General features: G+C 48.7%; 1 protein-coding gene across 1 annotated transcript; it reads left to right on the forward strand.

The window, feature by feature from the left end:
• Positions 1–65: 65 nt before the first annotated feature.
• COPA (COPI coat complex subunit alpha) lies at positions 66–23,997 on the forward strand. The gene is made up of 33 exons (XM_071726949.1): positions 66–190; positions 360–473; positions 859–932; positions 1,236–1,316; positions 3,805–3,881; positions 4,010–4,119; positions 7,584–7,693; positions 8,381–8,480; positions 9,001–9,136; positions 9,451–9,533; positions 10,347–10,497; positions 11,294–11,360; positions 11,492–11,567; positions 13,542–13,624; positions 14,875–15,014; positions 15,904–15,989; positions 16,406–16,544; positions 17,465–17,627; positions 18,221–18,367; positions 18,649–18,838; positions 19,012–19,107; positions 19,452–19,540; positions 19,779–19,902; positions 20,196–20,285; positions 20,366–20,478; positions 20,665–20,742; positions 20,930–20,998; positions 21,181–21,317; positions 21,964–22,150; positions 22,243–22,353; positions 22,594–22,755; positions 22,856–23,050; positions 23,368–23,997. Exons 1-33 carry the CDS (start codon positions 151–153, stop codon positions 23,425–23,427), a joined length of 3,678 nt encoding a protein of 1,225 aa, XP_071583050.1. The 5' UTR covers positions 66–150; the 3' UTR covers positions 23,428–23,997.
• The last annotated feature ends 140 nt before the right edge of the window (positions 23,998–24,137 follow it).

The raw sequence follows: 24,137 nt of genomic DNA on the forward strand, positions 1-24,137 counted from the left end.
CCCCGGCGGAAGCGAGATGAGGGAGAGGAGGGAGGGGCCGGAAGCCGCTCTACGCCCCTCGGAGGACTCAGACTCCGTGGTCCGTGGAGAACCGGAAGTCCGCCCGGCTCTGACTTCCGGGAAGGCGACGTGGAGGAGCAGGGGGGGACGATGCTGACCAAGTTCGAGACGAAGTCGGCCCGAGTGAAAGGTGACGGCAGGACCGGGCTTGGGGGGAGCTCCGGGAGGCTCTGCCTTGAGGTTTCCTCCTCTCTTCCAGCCCTGGGGTCCGTGGGGGGATGGGCGGGAGGGCGGTTCCCCTGGGCGGCTGGTGGGGGGGGGCTTAGGCCTCAACGTCACCTCTGTGTGTGCTTCGTCAGGGCTCAGCTTTCACCCCAAAAGGCCCTGGATCCTCACCAGCTTGCACAATGGCGTCATCCAGCTGTGGGACTACCGTATGTGCACTCTGATCGACAAGTTCGATGAGCACGATGGTGAGTGAGGGGTGGGGGGGGGCGGAGGGAGGTGGTGCTGGAGCCTTACTGGGGCTTGTTTGACTTCAGAGCCCCCCCTTTGGCTTCGTGGCTCCGTTTGCTGAGCTCTGAGCATGCAAGAGGGGTCCTGGTTTGGTTTCTGGGGTGCAAAGAAAGCCTGCAGAACAAAAATAAGGCATCTGAAGGGTCGGGGTGTTTTGTAAAGGGGGTGCTGCAGGCGTCTGGGTGAGTTTGGGAACGGGGTCTGGGGCTGTGGTGTGAGGTTTGAGCTTTTCTTTGAAGCTTTTAATTTATCAGGAACCCCCCAGAAGTGAGGAGGAAGAAAAAGCAGAGGTTGGGAGTGGGGGATCTTGCTGTGTCCAAGCTGCTTTTCCTCTTTTTGCAGGACCTGTTCGTGGGATTGATTTCCACAAGCAGCAGCCTCTCTTTGTTTCTGGAGGTGATGATTATAAAATCAAGGTACCAAACCCACCCCTTCGACTCGTGTTCTCTAGAAGGCATCACCCAGGGGAGGGAACATCCCAAAAACCTGGGGGAAAGATGAGGAAGGTGGGAGGGAGGTGGCTTTTGGGGCTCACAGTTCACTTCAGGGACGTTAATTAGGGGGAGTTTGGGTCCTGTTGGAGCTTGGCTTCAAATAAGTGAAGAGAGAGGCTTGTGGGCGAGCTGAAAAGTGAGGAGGCACATGAAAGAAAAAAAAAAAAGCCCTGAATCTCCCCGGGGAGGGGGGGATGTGATGGTTTTGCTTCTGTCTCTGGGCAGGTTTGGAACTACAAGCTGCGCCGGTGCCTCTTCACCCTGCTGGGCCACCTGGACTACATCCGCACCACCTTCTTCCACCACGTGAGCTCCCCAGCCCTGTGTCAGGGTTTAACTCTGCCTGGCAGTTAAACTGAGTACCAGACACTCTCTGTTAACCTCTCTCTCCTCCCTGATAAGAAAGGAGAGAGAATAAGGGAGAAAGACTGATGGGTTGGAAACTGAACTACACAACTTTAATGAAACAGGAATGAGAAATGGGAAAAATTGTTGCAAGAGTTTTGCATTTGGGGAAGAACAACACGATGTCCCAGGATAGGTTGGGGGCTGAGCTGCTGGAGAGCAGTGAGGTGAAAGAGACCTGGGGGTCCTGGTAGACAAGAAGATGCCCATGAGCCAGCAATGTGCCCTTGTGGCCAAGAAGGCCAATGGCATCCTGGGCTGGCTCAGGAACAGCGTGGCCAGCAGGTCCAGGGAAGGGATTCTGCCCCTGTGCTCAGCCCTGGGGAGGCCACAGCTTGAGTCCTGTGTCCAGTTCTGGGCCCCTCAGCTCAGGAAGGAGATTGAGGTGCTGGAGCAGGTCCAAAGGAGGCAACTGGGCTGGTGAAGGGATCCAGCAGAATTCCTGTGAGGAAGAAGATGCCCATGAGCCAGCAATGTGCCCTTGTGGCCAAGAAGGCCAATGGCATCCTGGGGTGCATTAGAAAGGGGGTGGTTAGTAGGTCAAGAGAGGTTCTCCTCCCCCTCTATTCTGCATTGGTGAGGCCACACCTGGAGTATTGTGTCCAGTTCTGGGCCCCTCAGTTCAAGAAGGACAGGGAAGTGCTTGAAAGAGTCCAGCGCAGAGCTACTGAGATGATTAAGGGAGTGGAACATCTCCCTTATGAGGAAAGGCTGAGGGAGCTGGGTCTCTTTAGTTTGGAGAAAAGGAGACTGAGGGGTGACCTCATCAATGTTTTCAAATATGTAAGGGGTGAGTGTCAGGGAGATGGAGTTAGGCTTTTCTCAGTGGTGACCAGTGATAGGACAAGGGGTAATGGGTGTAAATTGGAGCATAGGAGGTTCAAGTTGAATATCAGAAAAAATTTTTTTACTGTAAGGGTGACAGAGCCCTGGAACAGGCTGCCCAGGGGGGTTGTGGAGTCTCCTTCACTGGAGACATTCAAAACCCACCTGGACACGTTCCTAGGGGATGTACTCTAGGGGGCCCTGCTCTGGCAGGGGGGGTTGGACTAGATGATCTTTCCAGGTCCCTTCCAACCCCTAGGATTCTAGGATTCTAAGAAGGGGACTGACACACGATCAATGTGATCAATCAAGTCCAACTTTATTAGAGCATCAGACAGTTATTTATATCCATTACACTAACATATGCATACTTGTCATTATCTTACTGGTTACTGATTTAATTAGCTAATACATATTGCAAAAGCTGAGCTCATTATTGGTTACTTGTTAACTGTCAACCCCTCCTTTTGCAAATTCCAGTCCCACCCTTATCCTGCTTCAGTAATCACAGCATCCTGCTTTTCCATTGCTTGCAAGGTCCAAAGTTGATACTTTTCAGCACACATCAGCTCTTTTGTTAACAGTTAGCACACATCAGCACTTCTGCCATCCAGATGACACTTTACTCTTGCTCACAGCCTCTTGCTTAAGGCCTGGTACAGCCGAGGCCTTGTGCTGGCAAAACCCAATCTTCCACAAAAAATTAACAAATATATACAAATATACAAGAAAATGGATACCACATTCCTCCCCCTTTCCCCCAATAGCTCTCACATCACCACTGAGGCTGCAGGGCAGCCCTGGGAAAGTCCAGGCTGGACTCCTGGAGTCAGCAGCAATTGGGAACTGGAGGCAGAACACACAGATATGGGCTGGGATGGATCAGGAGCACAGGCAGAGGAACGGGCAGGATCCTTCCAGGGTGCTGGGTGAAGGAAAGGGAAGGGAAAGGCAGGAAGGGCAGGCAGCCGGAAGCTGGAAGTCTGGCTTGGCCCTCGTGATGCCTCAAATTTATACTGAGGATGAGGTGTATGGGATGGAATCCTCTGTTTGGTCAATTCTGGCATCTGTCTTGTCCGTTCCTCCCCAAAGGAGGCTGCAGGTGGGACCTCTTTATTCCTCCTGGAGGGTAAAATGTTCCTCAGAGCTGAGCAGTGTCCTTGGCTCTGCACACCAGGCTCTGGCTGGAACTCTAAACATCAGTGGGATCAGTCCTAGAAGCAGCCACTGACTGAGAAACTTCTGTGAATTTCAGCAGTGCAACTACTTACAAGAGACTTAGCTAAAAGCAAAAGTCCAAGACAGAAAATCACCTTTATCCTGGCCCAAGCCAGGACACCCTGCCTGCCTGGAAGGGAAGCTTTTGCTTCCCTAACTCAGAATCCTTCCCCAAAAAACCAGGTTGGGATTGCTGGGGTGAGAGCAGAGGTGTGGGAGGCCTCGAGTCCCACTTGGGATGGGCTGAGCTTGGGAAATGTTCACTCCCTGCTGGAAAATCCCCCTGTGAGGAGGGGATGCCTGGGGTTTATGGTGTTTAATGTAACAGATTGCTTGGTTTTTTTAGGAATATCCCTGGATCTTGAGTGCTTCTGATGACCAAACCATTCGGGTTTGGAACTGGCAGTCCAGGACTTGTGTCTGGTAAGATGAAAACAGTGCCAGAACCCCCTCATCATCCCTCCCAAGGCTGAAGTTACCACTCCTGGTGCCAGCTGAAATCTCTTTTAACCTCTCTCTCCTCTCCAAATGGGATTTTTTTCTCCTCCCAGCGTGCTGACAGGACACAACCACTATGTGATGTGTGCCCAGTTTCACCCCTCTGAGGACCTGGTGGTGTCAGCCAGCTTGGATCAGACTGTCCGTGTCTGGGATATTTCTGGTGAGCTGCCCAAGCCTGGGGGAGTCCCAGCCCACCCCAAAACTGCAAGGGCTGAAAGCTGAGCAAGGCAGGAAGGGGGTGGTTCAGCTCTGAGGGCAGGAAGAGTATCAGAAAGTGAACATTTTGTCTTTGAGGGAGCCCTGTTCCCCTTTATTGCCTTGAGGTCATCACAGATTGGTTTGGGTGGGAAGGGACCTTGAAGTTCATCTTGTTCCACCCCCTGCCATGGGCAGGGACCCCTCCCCCAGCCCAGGGGGCTCCAAGCCCCATCCAAGCTCCAACATTCCCAGGGATGGGGCAGCCACAGCTTCTGGGGGTGACCTGGGGCTCAGCACCCTCAAATTCAAGAATTTCTTCCCAATGTCCAACCTCCATTTCCCCTTTTCCAATTTCAAGCCACTCTCTAATGAGAATATATGATACAAATAATGAGAACTCGGGGTGAGATCCAGAACCAGAGAATCATGGAATGGGTTGGGTTGGAAGGAACCAGAAAACTCATCCAGTGCCCCCCCTGCCATGGGCAGGGACCCCTCCCCCAGCCCAGGGGGCTCCAAGCCCCATCCAAGCTCCAACATTCCCAGAGATGGGGCAGCCACAGCTTCTGGGGGTGACCTGGGGCTCAGCACCCTCACCCCAAAGAATTTCTCCCTCCCATCTCCTCTCCATCTCCCCTCTTGCAGCTGGAAACCCTTCCCCCTCATCCCATCCCTCCAGGCCCTTGTCCCAAGTCCCTCTCCAGCTTTCCTGGATCCCTTCAGGCACTGGGGGGTGTTCTGAGGTCTCCCCATTGCAGTTTTCTCCTCTCCAGGCTGAACAATCCCCATTCCCACAGCCTGTCCTCAAATGGGAGCTGATAGGATTGTGGGATACTGGCTGGAAGGGACCTCTGGGAATTTTCTACTCCACTCTTTGGCCCCTCTCCTGCCTCAGCAGAGTTGATCCCCAGCTTTGTGCAGCCCCAGATCTCTCTGAGGAGGGAAACTCTGCAGCCTGATGCCCCAGCCTGATTTTCCAGACAGCACATTCAGGGAGTGTTGGTGTCAGAAGGGACAAGGTGCTGTCACCTGGTCGTGTTGCAGAGGTTTTGGGCTTGTCAGGGGATTTGAGACATTTCTGGATCACTTGTATCCACCTGAAACACTCCTGGGGGCAGAGATCTCTCTTCCTTCTGAGAAAGAGAAAAAAGCCTCTGCCTGGATTGCAAAAAGGGGAAGAGGTTCTGGTTTGTTTTTTTTTTTTTTTCTTTTGTTTTTGGTGGCTTGGTTGTGGATGGTAAGAGGCAGAGAACATGATTTGGGATTCTTTCAGGTTTTTCCATCTGCTCCTCTATTTTATGAAATCAAATATATAATAATTTTATGAAACCAAATATAAAATAATAGCAGGGAAGCTTCCAAAGTGCCTTGCTGAGAGCTGCTTCTTGCTTCTACTTGGGGCACAAGCTGTCTTCATGGAAGGAAATCCAACCCCTAAATGAAAAACTAGAATAAATCAGGTATTAGAAAGGGGCTGCTGGGGGGGTGTTACAAGATCAAATCTTTTTACAGACAGATTTTACCCCTGGTGCCTCTCTTGCCATGGTGGTTTGGGCAGGGCCAGCTGTGTGGGGCTGGGTTTGGGGGAGCTGGGTTGTTTCAAACATTTTCAAACAGTTTTAACATCTCTTCTGCCAGCTTTGCTGCTGCCTTCTGCCCCAAACACTCTCTCTCAGCAAAGTTCCAGCTGCCAAATTGGTTTGGACATGGCACAGACCTTGGTTTTGGTTGTTTTTTTTTTTTTTTTTGCTGCTTTTTTGGGTTTTTTTCTCTCAGCTGATGTGTGCTGAGGGGTTTTAGAGGCAGGCTGAATTATTGACTCAGCTGTCACTCCCATTAGACACATCACTGCCAGGATGACAAAAACCTACAGAGAGGTGGAAAATGGATTCAGAATACAATCCCACTCCCTAATTTTGCCCTGGACTTGCAGCTTTTAGCAGGATTCTGTCCTGGCTGGAGGAGTCCCCTGGGAAGGGTGATTTGATTGTTTGCTGAGCTCTGTCTCTGTTTTCCAGTGCTCCTGCAGCTTCTGCTGACATTGGAGGGGATTTTTTTTTTTTTTGAGAAGGGGAGGGGTGAGGAGCATGGACACCAAAATGGGGAGATGATGTTTGGGATCCCTGTGCAGGGAGTGCTCCTTGCTTCAAAACCTGATCAAGGATCTTCTGTGCCAAACAAGCAACGTGGTTACAAGGTTTTGTAGAATCCTAACATGGGTTGGGTTGGAAGGGACCTTAAAGCTCATCCAGTTCCAACACCCCATGCCATGGGCAGGGACCCCTCCCACAGCCCAGGGGGCTCCAAGCCCCATCCAACCTCCAACATTCCCAGGGATGGGGCAGCCACAGCTTCTGGGGGTAACCTGGGGCTCAGCACCCTCAAATTAAAGAATTTCTTCCCAATGTCCAACCTCCATTTCCCCTTTTCCAATTTCAAGCCACTCTCTAATGAGAATATATGATACAAATAATGAGAACTTGGGGTGAGATCCAGAACCAGAGAATCATGGAATGGGTTGGGTTGGAAGGGACCAGAAAACTCATCCAGTGCCCCCCCTGCCATGGGCAGGGACCCCTCCCCCAGCCCAGGGGGCTCCAAGCCCCATCCAAGCTCCAACATTCCCAGGGATGGGGCAGCCACAGCTTCTGGGGGTGACCTGGGGCTCAGCACCCTCACCCCAAAGGATTTCTCCCTCACATCTCCCCTCTTGCAGCTGGAAACTTGTTCCTCCTTTTGCCTGAACTCACAGTGAGGAGTTCAAAGCCCCTTTGCCTGCAGACCTTGGAATGGGTTGGGTTGGAAGGAACCAGAAAACCACCCCAGTGCCCCCCCTGCCATGGGCAGGGACCCCTCCCCCAGCCCAGGGGGCTCCAAGCCCCATCCAAATTCCCAACATTCCCAGGGATGGGGCAGCCACAGCTTCTGGGGGTGACCTGGGGCTCGGCACCCTCAAATGAAACAATTTCTTCCTAAAAGAAGTTTGCTTCTTTCTGATCTCCTGAGAGGGGCTGTGGGCTTGGAGTCAGAATCAGCTTGTTTGGATCTGTTGAAGCCTTTCCTTCAAGTTTTAGCTCCTGAAAATATTTGGTGAGCCAGGCAGGTTGTCCCCATCCATCAGGAAGAGGTCCCCCAAGTGACACAGGTGGAAAAAGTGAAAAGTGCTTCCTTAGATGAGCAGAGGGGGGAGAAATGGGAAGGTGTGTCCAGGTGAGCTGATCCTTGCTGCATTCCAGACTTCCCTTTGGGAGCTCTCAGCTGAGTTTCTGCTTTGGGAAGTGGAAGGAGCCTTGGAGGTTTCTCCCCCTTTCAGATTCCCAGTTGCCACCTGTACCTGTGGTAGCAGCACAGGAGAGTGCTCAGCTTGTTAAATTGGGAACATTCTCTCTAATACAACTTTTGCTTCTTTTCCTTTTGCTCCCCAAGGCCTGAGAAAGAAAAACCTGTCCCCTGGAGCTGTGGAATCTGATGTCAGGGGGATAACAGGGGTGGATTTGTTTGGGACAACAGATGCAGTTGTGAAGCACGTTCTGGAGGTATGGCCTCATTCTGTTTGTGTGTGTGCAGTGCAGGCTTCTCAGATTAACTGCATGAAGTCTCTGTGACACAAAGGAGCCTGAAAAAAAAACCCCAGAAAAATAGAATCATGGAATATGTTGAGTTGGAAGGATCATCAGTTCCAACTCTTGTCCCTGTGTAGGGCACCCCCAGGATCACACCGTGTGCCCTGAGAGCATCAAGAGGAGAGGGGGGAAAAAAGTTGAAAGCTACAGAGTCCTGGGCTCTTTTTTTTTTTCTTTTTTTTGTGAGTTGAACATCTGAAATGTGTAGATGTTTGCATTGTAATCAAACAGAGCCAAAAGCTCAGCTAAATAGCAGCTGTTATTACTTGGTGCTGCTGGAAGCAACAGAGGAGATGATGATGGTGGAGGCAGCTTGTTAAAGCCAGGAAGTGGTGTTGCTCTGCTGCTGAGCTCCAGCTTTGCTCTACTGGTGAAAAATGGGCTCTGCAAAGCTTATTATTGTGGGCATCCATAATCTTGCTATCTCTGAGCAGCCTGCTCTATCAAAACAGGGGGAGCTGTGTCTTGGCAAATAAAAATAGTGGGGGCTGTGTCTTGGCACCCCTGCCTCCAGTCTTTTTTTTTCCTCCATCCTTGCTTTGCTCCCTCCAAATGGCTTCAACCAACTCTTTTTTTTTTTTTTCTTTTTTTCTCCTGTAGGGCCATGACAGAGGGGTGAACTGGGCTGCCTTCCACCCCACCATGCCTCTGATTGTCTCAGGGGCTGATGATAGGCAGGTGAAGATCTGGAGGATGAATGGTAAGAGGATTTTCCAGGGGAAACCCCCAGGGGGGAGGGGGGGTTGTGAGCTGAAATTGATACTCCAGCAGCTGTAGGCTGAACCTGGAGGTGCTTTACACTTTGCAGATGTGTCTGTGTGACAAGGGTGGTCAGGAAATGGCTGGTTTAGCTTGAGGAGAGCTCAGGTCTGCAGCTGACACTTCTGGCTGCTGAGCAGATGTTTGTAGGAGCAGAAAAACTTCCATAGGTGACATGGAATAAGAAATGGATGGGATTGGAGAGCCAGGAGCCCTCTAGCCCTCTATGATGGTGCTTTTGTCAACTTGCTGCAGCTAAACTGTCCACAGTTCTTAGCACTTCTTTAGGAATCTGCCTTAGATGTGTCCCTGAGGTGAGCTGTGAGGTGAAATTGCAGAGAGTGGGGGAGTAACCAGTGCCCGATGCCGTTTGCTTCATCGTTAAATGCTCCCTGTGCTTCTGTGCCAGAGCTTAACCTTTCTGAGCATTTTTTTCCTCATTCTTCTTCCCCTCTGGTTAGAATCAAAGGCCTGGGAGGTCGACACATGCCGAGGGCATTACAACAATGTTTCCTGTGCTGTCTTTCACCCACGGCAGGAGCTGATCCTCAGCAATTCAGAAGACAAGAGCATCCGGGTCTGGGATATGTCCAAACGGTTTGTGCTGGGCCTTCCTGCTTTACACAGATGGGTGACCCACCAGTTACTCATGATTTTGGAGAGAAACCAACCACCAGCAGTTCTTAAAACAGCAGTGCTTGGTGTTGGATAATTCATGAGTGAGAAGCTGTAGGTTTTCACTGAAAGTTGGTGGGAGGAGGGCTGGCTTGTGGCACTGCTGCTGAAAGGATGTTAAATGGGAATATGGGATTTAACTGAAGACTCTCAGTGGGCTCCTCATGCTGGATGGCAAAGCTTAAGATCTTTTTGTTTTGTTTAAATTCCTTATTCCTTTTCTCTTGCACATTCAGCACTGGTGTCCAGACCTTTCGGCGTGATCACGATCGGTTTTGGGTGTTGGCTGCTCATCCCAACCTCAACCTCTTTGCTGCAGGTAAAAAAAAAACCTCCTGCTGAGTGTCTGACCCATTGCTGTGAAGAGAAAATGTATCCATATAGGAAATCCATTAGGATTTCCTTTTCTTCAGTGCACTCTGCAGACCATGTTGCCTTGCAGAAGCTTTTGTTCTGTGTACCACAGGGAAAAGGTCCTTGTTGAGTGAGACACAATCTGATTTTGTCAGTTCAAAGCTAGAACAAGAGAGCCTCTGGATTAAGTAGCAAAATGCTGTGAGGCTGACAAGGGATGAGAAGGATGTCAGGAAACCCACGCTGGACTATTAACACTTAAAGAAATGTGTGACAGTCAGGCCAAGAGTGTCAGTTCCTGGAATTATTAGGAATTATTTGGTGTCCCAGTAAAAAAGGTGGCTGGCAGTCACTGATTACAGCTGTTACAATTTTTGTTGGCTCTTTCTTGGTTTCAAGGGCTTCATAGAATCATAAAATGATTTGGGTTGGAGACACCTTAAAGTTCCAGCTCCCCTCCATGGGCAGGGACACCTCCAAGCCTCTTTTTTAAAGTTCTTGCTCCAAGCCTCATCCAACCTTCAACACTGCCAGGGAGGGGGCACCACAGCTTCTGGGGGCACCCTGGGCCAGGGGCTCAGCACCCTCAAATTAAAGAATTTCTTCCTAATCTCCAAGTTTGAAACATTTCCCTTTGCCCTCTTCCTCCGCCCCAGTATAAAACCCCCCCCACCCCTGCTGCTTCCTTGCAGGCTTGCTCGTGGCACCTTTGTCACAGGAAAGCAAAGCAAACCAGCAGGATTTATCCATGTTTTACTTGTCATGTGGCTTTCCTCAGGCCATGATGGGGGGATGATTGTCTTCAAACTGGAGCGGGAGCGCCCGGCGTACGCGGTGCACGGGAACATCCTCTATTACGTCAAGGATCGGTTCCTCCGCCAGCTGGACTTCAACAGCTCCAAGGATGTTGCTGTCATGCAGCTGAGGAGGTAGGAGGTGGCTGCTCCTCACCTTTACATGGTTGCTGACAACATCCTGAGTACCTTTGGAGTTTCCCAGTGTCATCAAGGTTGGAAAACAACTCCACGATTGTGGAGTCCATCCCGCCGCCCTGCTAAGCTTACAGCACCTCCTCTTCTGAGACCTCCAGGGACCTCCCTGTGCAGCCCCTTCCAATGTTTCCCCACTCTTTCTGTGATGATTTTTTTTCTAATATCCAACCTGAACCTCCCCTGGTAGAGCTGGACCCCATTACCTCTTGTCTGCTGGTCACCAGGGAGAGGAGGCCAACATCTGTCTGACCACAACCTCCTTTCAGGGAGCTGAAGGGAGGTTTCCCCTCAGCCTCCTCCTCTTCAAGCTGAACAGCTCCAGTTCCCTCAGCCTCTCCTGTTCTCCAGCCCAGTTGCCCTTCTCTGCACCCTCTCTTTGATGTCCTTCTTATACTGTAGTGCCCAAAACTGCTCACAGGACTCAAGGTGGGGCCTTTCTCCCCCACAGATAGGTTCTGTCATATTCACATACCTAAGTTTCAGGTGACTTCTGTCAGATGAACTTACAAAGCCCAAAAGATGTTTTTTTATGTCAGTTTTTATTAATAAAATAGCTGTAAGTTTCAAACTGAAATACCAGCTCTTTCATTTAGGAAATGCTGATGTTCTTACAGCATTTCCAAGTGGTTTTGATGCAAGAAATTGACCAAAACAACTTTCCTAGAACTCAGTATATTTCAGAACATGAAGAGTGTTTATCAGAAGGTGACTCTAACTTTCTCTTTTTCTTCAGTGGTTCCAAGTTCCCTGTGTTCAACATGTCCTACAACCCAGCTGAGAATGCTGTCCTTCTCTGTACAGTAAGTCACTTTTGCTGCACAATGTGCTTAAGAACTTTACTCCATGCTGGGAATATTTGGTCTGTGAAATCCTCTCTCAAAATAATGTGGGGTTATTTTGTTTTTTTTCTTTTTTTGCCTCCTCTCTGCAGAGAGCCAGCAACTTAGAAAACAGCACTTATGACCTATACACCATTCCCAAGGATGCAGACTCCCAAAATCCAGATGGTAGGCATTCCTTATTTCCCATTAATCCTTGGGAGTGTTTATTAGTGTGGAGCTGTCCCCTCCTCTCCTCTCCAAATGCGTGTGTGTGTTTTATATATATAAAAAAAAAAAAGCTTCATCCCTCTCAGCCTCTCTTGTTGGACTCTTCCTCCATGATTCCTGATGCCCCTGCAGCACACATCATTTGGCAGCCTTCCTGCTCACTATGTCACACTCCACTGACGTGAAAAATTCATGTTCATCCCAAACTTTTACTGCTACAAATCTATATTTCATAATTTTGTTATTAGGAACTTTTCTTTTTTCCCTTTCCACGCAGCAGGCAGCCTTCCTGGCTTGTCAACAGAGATGGATTTTAACCAGGTCTGGTTTGTTCTGAGAGGTTTTATACACTGAAAAGTGGCTGTAAAAGTGTCAGTGCCAGGGTGCCAGTAGTCATTCTTCCTCTCATTCTAGATCAGTTTTGTGCAATTTACTAGTCAAAACATGATTTAGGCAAAAGGAAAAAAAAATAATACTTCTAACTATGAATTCCATTTGGGATCTGAAGCTCCAGCTGGTTCCTCCTGCCTCTGTCATCACAGCAGTAAAGATTTTGAAATGAGTGGGAGTGATGAATGAGTTCCACTAAAACCCAGCTCACTTGCTCCTAGATTTACTGATTTCTAATAATGAAGGGAGGATTTCTTTCCTGAGTACAGTCAGCAGGTGTGTTTGGAGAGGGAAAGGGAGCATTTTTGGAGCTTCATATAGATGAAATGTTACCCGGTATATTCTAAATATTTAGGTTGATTGAGATGTTCAAGGCTGACTTGGGGGATGCCCAGATTGTGCCTCGTTAAATGAGGAAAGGGGCAATTCTTCTAGAGGAAAAAATGGTTGGGCCTCATGAAAACCACATACTTCTAATGAATTTTCCAGAACAGCATAAAATTCTGGTTACTGAGAGTCCTCTCCAACCAGCTGCTCTCTCTGCAGTCCCAGGACCATAATGTGGGTATTGAGCATGTGCCTTGGTGTTGTCATCCTTGTGTCCTTCAGCTTATTTCCCTGACCTACAAGGGAAGCTTTGGATAGGAGGAAGAGATAAGCTTTCTTATCACTCTTCTGGGTGACAAATTCCAATCATTTTCTGCCTGATCTTCAGGCAGTGTTCAAGACTATAAGCTGGTAAAAACATCTGAGTTGTGGAGATGCTGGAGTTGTCATCAGAAAAACCCCAAGTGGAGCTGGGAACTGGGTTCAGACAAGTCTGAAAAGGAGGGCTGAGGCAGTCGGGTTGAAATCAGATTTGGGAGGATGGAGATCTGCCACAAACAGCACTACTCTGCTGGTGAAGCAGCATCTGTGTGAGCCTCCAGAAAGGCAGGGTTAGTGAGGAAAGGGGCTGAGAACTAAAGACAATTCTATTTTACCATCTCAACAGCAGCTCGCTCCCTTCAGTCCTCCCTTTCCTTCCGCTGCTGCAAAAAAATCCTCCCCATCTGATGCCCATCCTGCTCTCTGCATTAGCAAACTGGGAGAACAGCTGCGTGGGGGGGAGTGCAGCATTTCCTCCTCCAGTTCTATCAGGGGGGTGGGGAGAGAAAAGGGAGGTGCAGGGGGGGAGGCCAGGACCCTCGCTGTTCACTCCGTTTGGCCGACGAGGCTTTGCTCGTTAGCTTGACAGATGCTGCTGTCACCCAGGGTGGCCTGTTCCAGCACCCAGCAGTGGCCTTGGGGGTGCAGCCAGCCACTTGTCCCTTGGCTAGAGAGCAGGGCTGGCACTGGCCATGCCAGGAGCTGGAAGGACACTGGGGTGGGGGGGCGTGGAGAGGGGGAGGAAAGGAATCTTTTGAATAGCCTCAGGTTAAACACCAATGAGGAGGAAGCGTCTCCAACAGCCAAGATGGGATCAAACAAGACTGAGTAATGCATGTCCCTGGAAAAGCTTGCCAGAGGTTTTATTCCCTGCCTGTTTTTCTCTCTCCCCAGCCCCAGAAGGGAAACGTTCCTCCGGGCTAACAGCTGTGTGGGTAGCTCGGAACCGCTTCGCAGTCCTGGATCGCATGCACTCGGTAAGGGGATGAGCTTAATAGGGTCATCTTTTTAACACGGTGGGGGGGTGTGGGGGGGAATGTTGTCATTTGGAAGGGTGCAGATGGAAAGCAGGGAGATGGGGTTGAGTGAATTATTGGAGAGCTGAGTCAACTGGCAAAGTGTTGTCAGCAGAGAGCGGGGCCGCGGACGTAGACAAAGAAATACAGCGCAGTTAAAATGGATGCAAGCTACACCAGGGGAGGTTTAGATTGGATATTAGGAAACATTTTTTTCACTGGAAGGGTTGTCAGACACTGTGATAACCTGCCCAAGGCAGTGGTGGACTCACCAACCCTGGAGGTATTTAAACAGTATGTGAACCTGGTTCTTAGGGACATGGTTTAGTGATGAGCGTAGTGCTGGTCAGAGGTTGGACTGTGTGATCTTCAAGGTCTCTTCCAACCAAAGACATTATATATAAATAATTATATATATATATAAAATAAAGTTTAAATGAGTTAAACTTCTTTTATGGTGAACATTAGCCCAGTTGTTGGAAGCCTTCTATAACAGGTGAGTTCAGGGATGAAGGCTGTGTAGAACAGGACTGTGAAGCCACCCAGGTCACTTTCACAAAATGATAATAGTGAGGAAATGGTGAAAATACATCTTTGATATTTGTAAAACTCTTTGTTCTCACAGAACCCAATAGGAGAAAGACAAGTCATGGAAAGTTTTCCCTGCTTGAGTTTACTTGATGTGAAGGAAAAGTCTTGATCTTTGCCCCATGCAGCATAGTGTATTTTTAGTGTATTTTTTCTTGACCTCCTCCCCTTTTTTATTTATTTTTTTTTAATTCAGGGCGTTTTTTGGGTTAATAAATTTAAGTTGATTTCATACCTGAGCTTCTACTCTTCCCTGCCTTCCTCTTTGCCATCCTCTCCTCTCAACTTTCCCATTTCCCTTTTCTACCTATGCTGTGTTTTTTCTCACTTTTCCCTACTATTTCCTTTTTTCATGGGAGAGTGGGCTTGCAAACCACACCAGCCACCTAGTAATGCCAGCAGTGGGGCTGCAAGGGAAGGAGGATTTGCTGTGTCTGCACCCTGGCAAACCTGGGGCTGAGTTTTTTAGCAGGATAAAAATCTGATACCGGTGCAAGCAAGCTGAACCTCAATGATAAAAGAAAAGCTGCAGCCTGTCTAAAAATTTCAAGCTAAAATAATCCTAGGTTTCCTTGGAGAACACACCTAACTGTCCTGTGCTGTTACATCTCATCCATTGGCAGATCCTAATCAAAAACCTGAAGAATGAGATCACCAAGAAGGTGCAGGTGCCGAACTGTGATGAGATTTTTTATGCTGGCACTGGGAACCTGCTGCTGAGAGATGCAGACTCCATCACCCTCTTCGACGTGCAGCAGAAGAGGTAAGACCCAGCCTTCTGGGAGAAGTTTGAATTTTGTAATCCTGCTGGCACGTGCCCCCTGGGGACAGGGAACAGCTATTAATGCACTCCAGAATTCAGCATCAGCTGCAGGCTGCGTCGGAGCCATCCAAACCAAGGCAAACAACTGCTACAAAGAGCAGGGTGTAAACATGGCCAAGGTGCAATTTATGCTGCAGGCATTGTGCCATGGATCACAGGGAGATGTGTGCCATAGCCTAGTAAATCCTGTGACTGCAGGATTGGGTGCTGTAAAAAATGGAGAGAAATCAAAAAACCCAAGCTTGAATCAAGCCAGGCTTGCCTGATGTCCCCGAGGTTTTATATCTGCTCAAAAAGCTCCTTTAGCAGGGTGTTTGTGCTGGTGCTTGTGTTGCTAGCCACAAAGAAACAGGCAAGGAGCTGGTACTTTGGGTCATGTTTGTGGTCTCTAGAAGGTTCTGGATTATCTTCAGGTAGATTTGGGTTTTGGTGATCACCTGTGTCCCCTTTGTCTTTCTAATATCGTTGGGAAAGTTAACAAGTAGATCAAAAACCACAAACAGCTTGTAAATAATGTTTTTCTCTTATCCTGTTAAGTCTGTCCCTAACCCTCCCATTCCCCTAAACCCAGAATTCTATGTTTTAAAGTCAGCTGTCACTCAGCAAGGTTTGGTACTGCACAGACGTGGAGGGAGGTTTGTTTTGCTGTGTTGGACTGCAGAGCCATTGAGTTCTGCCTCACTCCAGAATGGCAAAAAGGGGCTTCAGAGCATCTGCAAAGGGGGTGCAGGCTGTTGGGTGCTGGTTATTGTCATCCAGAGCTGATCACAGGGCTTGCTGTGTGTTCAACACCCTGATGGTGATGTCCTCTCCCTGTGTCCTCTCCCAGAACTCTGGCCTCAGTGAAGATTGCCAAGGTGAAATATGTCATCTGGTCTGCTGACATGTCCCATGTGGCTCTGCTGGCAAAGCATGGTGAGCAGCAGGGGGGGCACAGGCTTTCACCCCCATCCTTTCACCCCCATCCTGGTGCACTCCAGCTCCTTCCTTGGCCTGGAGCAAGGTCCCTGTTGGAGCAGCCAGGCAGTTCCATGGCTTCAGGAGCAGCTGAATACATTCACAGTGTTGGCTCTGCCACTTTGTCTCTTCAGCAAAACCTTTCTGTAAGCTTGTAAACCAGAACTTCTTGTGCTCCTCCAAATCATCCAGCTGATCTCTTCCATAAAACAAGGGCAGATGGTGACAATTTGCTCCTGGTTGCCATCAGCTCCTTAGTGGCTGACACTGAATATCATTCCTGTTGCTGGGACTGTGGAAGGGAGAAACTCTTAACTCAGAGGCAGATGTTTGAGGATTCCCTAAGCCTTCTTTCTTCTGGTTCTCTTCTCCAGCCATCATGATCTGCAACAGGAAGCTGGAATCCCTGTGTAACATCCACGAAAACATCCGTGTCAAGAGTGGAGCCTGGGATGAAAGTGGGGTTTTCATCTACACCACCAGCAATCACATCAAATATGCTGTCACCACAGGGTGAGTCTGGGAGTCCTTGAACTGGCAGGCCCCGTGCAGAAACCCTGAGGAGTTTCTTGGCAGATCCCAAAGCTGGTGCTTATGAAATGACACTTTTTATCCCATCGTGGACATACCCAAAGGCAGCCAGTGCTAAATACTCAGCTTTGGTTGCTTACCCTGTGCACTGGAATTTTATTGCTGCACTGTTCCTGCTGGCCAGGCATTGGAACAAGCTGCTCAGGGAAGTGGTGGAGTCCCCATCCCTGGAGAAAAATATATTAATATATATATATATTTATACAACATATATTTATATATATATATAACATATATTTATATATATATATAACATATATTTATATATATATATAAAAAAATATAAGATTGTTTATAATGTGTGTATATGTATATATGTTATATATATATAAATATATGTTATATATATAACATATAAAAATATATGTATATATAAAAATATATAAAATATATATTAAAATATATATAATATATGAAAAATGAATATATGAAATATAAAAATATAAAATATATAGTTTTTTACATATATAAAATATAAAAAATTTAAAATGTATAGTTTATATATAGATCTAATAATATATATAAAATATATATATATTTGAATATATATATATATATTAGATATATATTATATATTAGAAATATATATTATATATTAGAAATATATTATATATTAGAAAAATATGTGGCCCTGGCACTTCAGGACATGGTTTAGTTGGCCTGGTTGAGTGAATGGTTGAACTTGATGATCTTAGAGGTCTTTTCCAACCTTAATGATCCCACAGTTCAACGATTCCTCTGACTGAGGGCTTTTCTAACCCAGGCTTTAAGAAGCAGAGTGTTGAGCCTCCCGTGAGGTAGTGGATGTGTTCCTATGGATGTGTTGTGTGTTGCTGGCACAGGGATCATGGAATCATCCGCACCCTGGACCTGCCCATCTACGTTACCCGCGTGAAGGGGAACAACGTGTACTGCCTGGACAGGGAGTGTCGCCCCAGGGTCCTCACTATTGATCCCACAGAATTCAAATTCAAGCTGGCTTTGATCAACAGGAAGTATGATGAGGTGAGGAGCCATGAGAAACCTCTTCCTTCAGCTGTTTCCTGGAAGGTCCCTCCTGTTCAAAGGAGGCAACTGGGCTGGGGAAGGGACTGGAGCACAGATCCTCTGAGGAGAGGCTGAGGGAGCTGGGGGTGTTGAGGCTGGAGAAGAGGAGGCTCAGGGGAGACCTCATGAGTCTCTCCAACTCCCTGAAAGGAGGTTGGAGCCAGGGGGGGGGTTGGGCTCTTTTCCCAGGCAACTCTCAGCAAGACAAGAGAGCTTGGGATTAAGAATTTATTCCTAATATCCAACCTAAACCTCCCCTGGCAGAGCTGAAGCTCTGCCAGGGGAGGTTTAGGTTGGATATTAGGAAAGAATTCTTTGCAGAGAGGGTGCTCAGCCATTGGAATGGGCTGCCCAGGGAAGGGGTGGATTCTCCATCCCTGGAGATATTTCAAAAGAGCCTGGATGTGGCACTCAGTGCCATGGGCTGGGAACCACGGGGGGAGTGGATCAAGGGTTGGAGCTGATGAGCTCTGAGGTCCCTTCCAACCCAGCCAATTCTGTGATTCCAAGCAGCAGTGATGCCTTTGATACCTGGGCTGGTGTCTTTGCAGGTGCTGCACATGGTGAGGAATGCCAAGCTTGTGGGCCAGTCCATCATTGCCTACCTGCAGAAAAAGGGCTACCCAGAGGTGGCCCTGCACTTTGTCAAGGATGAGAAGACCCGTTTCAGCCTGGCACTGGAGTGTGGCAACATCGAGGTGAGGTGGCAGCTGGTTCTGTGGGAAAGGTTTGACCTTAGGGGGGCATCGTTTGCAAGCCTTTTATTTGCTGCAAGGAGGGAGTGTTGGGAAGAAGGCTGATTTGAGAGAGGGAGAATTGAGAATGAAACAGCCCTGCTAACATGCAGGCCCTCAGCTGGGGGAGTGATTTAGTTCTGTGATCCTTATAATCCCGTGCTTTCCATCCCATTATCAGCAGAAGCCTGCAGGGAAAACTGCTTTCTGCAAAACCTTCGTAACCGCCTCAAATCTCTTGTCAGATTGCTCTGGAAGCAGCCAAAGCTCTGGATGACAAGAATTGCTGGGAGAAACTGGGAGAAGTGGCATTGCTGCAGGGAAACCACCAGATTGTGGAGATGTGCTACCAGCGCACCAAGAACTTCGACAGGCTCTCCTTCCTCTACCTCATCACTGGCAACCTGGAGAAGCTGAGGAAGATGATGAAGATTGGTGAGTGCCAGAGATTTGGCAAGGAAAAATGAGTTCAGAAGATCTGTGAGGGAGAAGAAGTTCTGAAGAAGATCTTCTCAGTTCAGAAGATCTCTCGGAGGGAATGAGTGGCATCACAATGAAGGCCAAGCACAGCAAAACTATCCTGACTTTTTTTTCTTCTTTTGGTTTAGCTGATATCCGTAAAGATATGAGTGGCCACTACCAGAATGCCTTGTATCTAGGAGATGTGGCAGAGAGAGTGAGGATCCTGAAGAACTGTGGGCAAAGTGAGTAATAGCAGGCTAACAGAGGTCTCTGTGGGCTGGTGAGAAGCTGAAGGTGTGGTTGGGATGAGCAGGAAATTGTGAATGCAGATCAGTGTAATCTGTTCCCTGAGAAATTGAATCCCTGGCAGTGTTGAAGGTTGGATGGGGCTTGGAGCAGCCTGGGCTGGTTGGAGGTGTCTCTGCCCATGGTGGGGGTTAGGACTGGATGATCTTTAAGGTCCCTTCCAAGCTATTCCATGTTTTCATGGTCTTTTCTTTGTGACAGTGTGGCCTCACCTGCTGGTGTGAGAAGTTTTCTTTCTGTAGGGCAATGAAGAACCTGGGTTCCTTGTATCTCATTTCAGAGTCCCTGGCCTATCTCACAGCTGCAACTCATGGTCTGGATGAAGAAGCTGAAAGCCTGAAAGAAACATTTGATCCTGAAAAGGAAACGGTGAGCAAACTGATTCATGCTTCTTGTTCCATTGCAAGAGCTTTAGAGTTTGGGAAGAAGATGACAGCAGGATCTGGTGTTAGTGGGACTGCCCAGGCAGCTCCTTTCTGGGAGGGAGGAACCATCTCCATTCCAGCCAGTGCTTATCTTGAGCCTGTGCTGCTTGGAGGTGGCTACATCAAAGAATGGGATTTTCCTTTCATGGCCTTTTAGCTGGGTTCTGCTTCTCTCTCCTCAGATTCCAGACATTGATCCCAATGCAAAGCTGCTGCAGCCTCCTGCTCCTGTCATGCCTCTGGATACCAACTGGCCATTGCTGACTGTCTCCAAGGGGTTCTTTGAGGGAACTATTGCTAGCAAAGGTACCATTTGTGCTTGGCAAGCTGCATTAAGCTGGAATGTGCAGAATGGAGGAATTTGTCTCCTTGGCTCCTGAACTGTTGCTGCTAAGCTCAGATTTGTTGTGTGTTGTGTGTTAGTAGTAGAGGTTGGAATCCAGCTTCCACCATCAGTGACAATTCTCTCCAGTCTTTTGGCCTTTCAACATCAGATGGGACTTGACAGTCAGAGGGGAGGTGCTGGCCTAACATAATTCTTTGCTTACCACTTGCTCCCCTCAGAGATGAGTAAATGAAGAATTCTGCCCCTTTTGTAGGCAAAGGAGGAGCCTTGGCTGCTGATATTGATATTGACACTGTTGGCACTGAAGGCTGGGGAGAAGATGCAGAGTTGCAGCTGGATGAAGGTGGGTGCATCCAAGAGATTTTCTTGCCAGAAGTGTGTGTGCCTGTGCAAAAGCTCTGACTGTTTGCTCCCTCTGTGCAGATGGTTTTGTGGATGCTGGAGAGGGCTTTGGAGGAGAAGAAGGTGTGGGGAAAGGACAGGAAGAAGGAGGTGGATGGGAAGTTGAAGAAGATTTGGATCTTCCCCCTGAACTGGTAGGAGGCTTCTGGGATGCTTCTTAAGTAGCCCAGTTGTAGCTACTTGGGAAGGCAATGAGGTGGTGGTGGTGGGGAAGTGTGTGCTGGGCTTCTTCAGGGACTTGGTCACCACAGATGTGGCCACTGATTTCATCTGGGTGCTGGAAACTTCCACCCAAATTGCTGCTCTGTGTGTTTTCCCAGGATGTTCCTGCTGGTCCAACAGGAGCAGCAGAGGATGGATTCTTTGTGCCACCCACCAAAGGCACCAGTCCAGCTCAGGTAATAATGGCCACGAGTCTTTGATTGTTTTTTTCAGAAACCTCCTACTTTGCTGCTTCTTTTTTTGGGTTCACTCCTTCTTGTTAACACTTGTGAGCACAGCTTAGGAACTCTGTTAAGTAGAGGCAGGGGTAAGACAAAGTTGTGCATATACCCAATTCCTCTTGCTTTCCTTTTGTCCTTGCAGGTGTGGTGTAACAATTCTCAGCTTCCTGTTGACCACATTCTGGCAGGCTCCTTTGAGACAGCAATGAGAGTAAGTTTCCCCTGGAATTCCTAGGGAGAAGATTGTACCCTCATCCCCAGGTTTTGGGTTTTTTTGTTTCGGATCCAGTCTGAAGCTTCATTTTGTGTCACTTAGTGGATCTGTGCCTTTTTTTTTTTTTTTAATGGGCATGCAACAAGAGATACTCAGCAGATCAATGTGTCTCTTTTCAGCTCCTCCATGACCAGGTAGGAGTAACAAACTTTGGACCCTACAAGCAGCTGTTCCTGCAGACCTTTGCCCGTGGCCGGACCACCTACCAGGCCCTGCCCTGTCTCCCCACCATGTATGGGTACCCACATCGTAACTGGTAAGCAGGCAGGAGAGCTCCTTTCCTCTGCTCTTTCCCCTCTGCCAAAAGGCTCTCAGACTTCTGGAGAGCTGTAGCCAGAATCACAGAAAAGACCTCTGAGATCATCAAGTCCCAAGCTATCAAAGTCCAGAAGTGTCTCCTCCCTCTGCTGTAAAAAGGGAGAAACCTTCCTGCCTGCTGGATCTAAATAGGAAGTGTTCTGTCTGTAGAGGGATTTGTGTGCTGCTGGATGTAAAGATTGTTGAAGAACTGGGGTTTTGTTTGATCTTGTTTTGTTTTGTTTTGTTTTTAGAGACTGAAGCCAGGGTGAGGCAGTTGGGATGTTATTTTTTTCTCTAGCGTTAATGCTCTGCTTCCTAGTCTGAAGCATCTAGAGAACCCCAGGTTTGGTGTCTGGAAGCCACTGTAAAAAAAAAAATGATCCCAAATTCACAGCCTGCACTGATGCAGAGAGAACAGGGCATTGTGGGTGGCAGAATTATGGGAGCACAGATGTCTTTTGTGCTAAACTAAGGGCAAAATAAACCAGCGTGGCCTGGGTCAGAACACTTCTGACAAGTTGCAGTCGAGCTGATGATGTGTGTTCCTTCTGGCCTCTGCCACGGTCCGTTTGGGCCCCCAACCCCTCTTTGGTCCCCCCCAGGAAAGAAGCTACCTTGAAGAATGCCCTCCCTGCTGTTGGACTCAAACTCAATGACCTGATCCAGCGCCTGCAGCTCTGCTACCAGCTGACCACAGCTGGCAAGTTCGAGGAGGCTGTGGAGAAGTTCCGCTCCATCTTGCTGAGTGTCCCTTTGCTGGTGGTGGACAACAAGCAGGAGATTGCTGAGGTGAGAGGCAGCTCTTCTCTCCCTTTCCTGCTCTTCTCTCCCTTTCCTGCTGGCCTGTGGGGCAGGAGCCTGACTGCCTGACTTTCCTAAAGGCCCAGCAGCTGATCGCCATTTGCCGGGAATATATCGTGGGACTCTCGATGGAGATTGAGAGGAAGAAACTGCCAAAAGAGACTCTGGAGCAGCAGAAGCGAATCTGTGAGGTACAGAACCTCTTGAGAATTTCTTCACTGGGAGGGAGGTGAGGGAGGGAAGAGCCTTTAGGTTTACAGAGGCATCAGGAGTCCTGAATTCTGCCACTTCTTTTCTTGAACACAGATACTGCATTGGCAGTAGTGTCTGGACTCCTGGGAGGGGTTTCTTGCAGGATTTTCAGGGCACGCAGTTATTGTTGGGGTTGGTAATGACTCTTTCCCTGCTTTCCTTCCTCCTCCCTGCTGCAGATGGCTGCCTATTTCACCCACTCCAACCTGCAGCCAGTCCACATGATCTTGGTGCTGCGTACGGCTCTCAATCTCTTTTTCAAACTCAAAAACTTCAAGACAGCTGCAACTTTTGCCCGTCGGCTGCTGGAGCTTGGCCCCAAACCCGAGGTTGCCCAGCAGGTAAGTCTGGGAGGTGCATGGGCAGAAGTCTTTGCATTCACAGACCCCGTGGGGACTCTTGTAGCTGCTCCTCTGCTCACTGTGGTTGCTTTTTTTGCAGACTCGCAAGATCTTGACAGCATGTGAGAAGAATCCCACTGACACCTACCAGCTCAACTATGACATGCACAACCCCTTTGACATCTGTGCTGCCTCTTACCGACCCATCTACCGGGGCAAACCCGTGGAGAAATGTCCTCTGAGTGGAGCCTGTTACTGCCCTGAGTTCCACGGGCAGATCTGCCGTGTCACTACAGTAAGGGAGCCTCAACCTTTGCCACCACTCTCTCCTAACCTGGGCTGTTTCCCTTGGGGATCCCCTCCTACAGCTTCCCCCCATGCTTGCCCTTAACCTTGGTGTAGGTTTTGGGTCAAGTTGGATGTTGGAGGACTTGGCAAGTGAGGAGGAGCAGTTGGGGAATGGTGAAACACTGTCTGGTTTAAATGCTGCCTGCAGGGACTGGTGTTGCAGCCGTCGGCAGCATTTGTTCTCCAGAACCCAGAGGTTCTAAATGCTTGGGCTGGGCTGTTGAGCTGCTTTTAAGCCTTAATCATCTCCCTTTTCTTCCTCAGGTGACAGAGATTGGCAAGGATGTCATTGGGCTGCGGATCAGCCCACTCCAGTTCCGCTAGGGAGATGATCCCAGCTCTCACAGCACGACCTGGAGACTTTCCTACCTTTCCAGCTTTTTCATCTCTTCACCACAGTCTGTGCTGTGGCCCACCTGCTCTTTCTTCCCCTCCCAGCAGTGCTGTAGTGAGCCTCTGGGCTGCTTCCAAGTAGTAGCAATTTGTGCTTCTCTTCTCAGCCCCCTCTTGTGAAGCTTCTGTGTTCCCCGAGTCTCAAGGCAAATAATTTCCAGAGGGTGATGCTGGCTCTTGCTGATCACACAGTGATCTTGCTTATCACACAGTGTCAAAACTCCTTGAGAAGCAGGAACTGCTTCTTAAACCTGTTAAATGTTGGGCTCCTGAAGGATGAGCCCAAAACAGCAGCCTGGACAGCAGCAAGAGCTGCACCAGGAGTGTGGCACCACCCAGAAGCAGGGCCAGCACAGAGCCTGTCCCTGCTTCCCTTCCAAGCAGCAGGAGATCACCCAACATTCAGAGCCTAGTGTTGACTTTTTGTTGTGTTGTCCTAGCAACATTGCTCAAAATAAATAATCAGCTTCTCTCACGAATAAAGTAAATTTACCATCTTGATCCTTCCTGTTTGGTACCTGAGTTGGTCTTACTGTGATGAAACAGATTAGATTCAATTTCCTCTGTTCACCCTCCCCTCTTTTGCATTTTTTGGAGGGGTTTGAAGTTTCCAGAAAATGGAGGCTGTAGTCCTGAAATAA

Source organism: Heliangelus exortis, chromosome 27, assembly GCF_036169615.1.
Source record: "Heliangelus exortis chromosome 27, bHelExo1.hap1, whole genome shotgun sequence".
Taxonomy (NCBI): Eukaryota; Metazoa; Chordata; class Aves; order Apodiformes; family Trochilidae; genus Heliangelus; species Heliangelus exortis.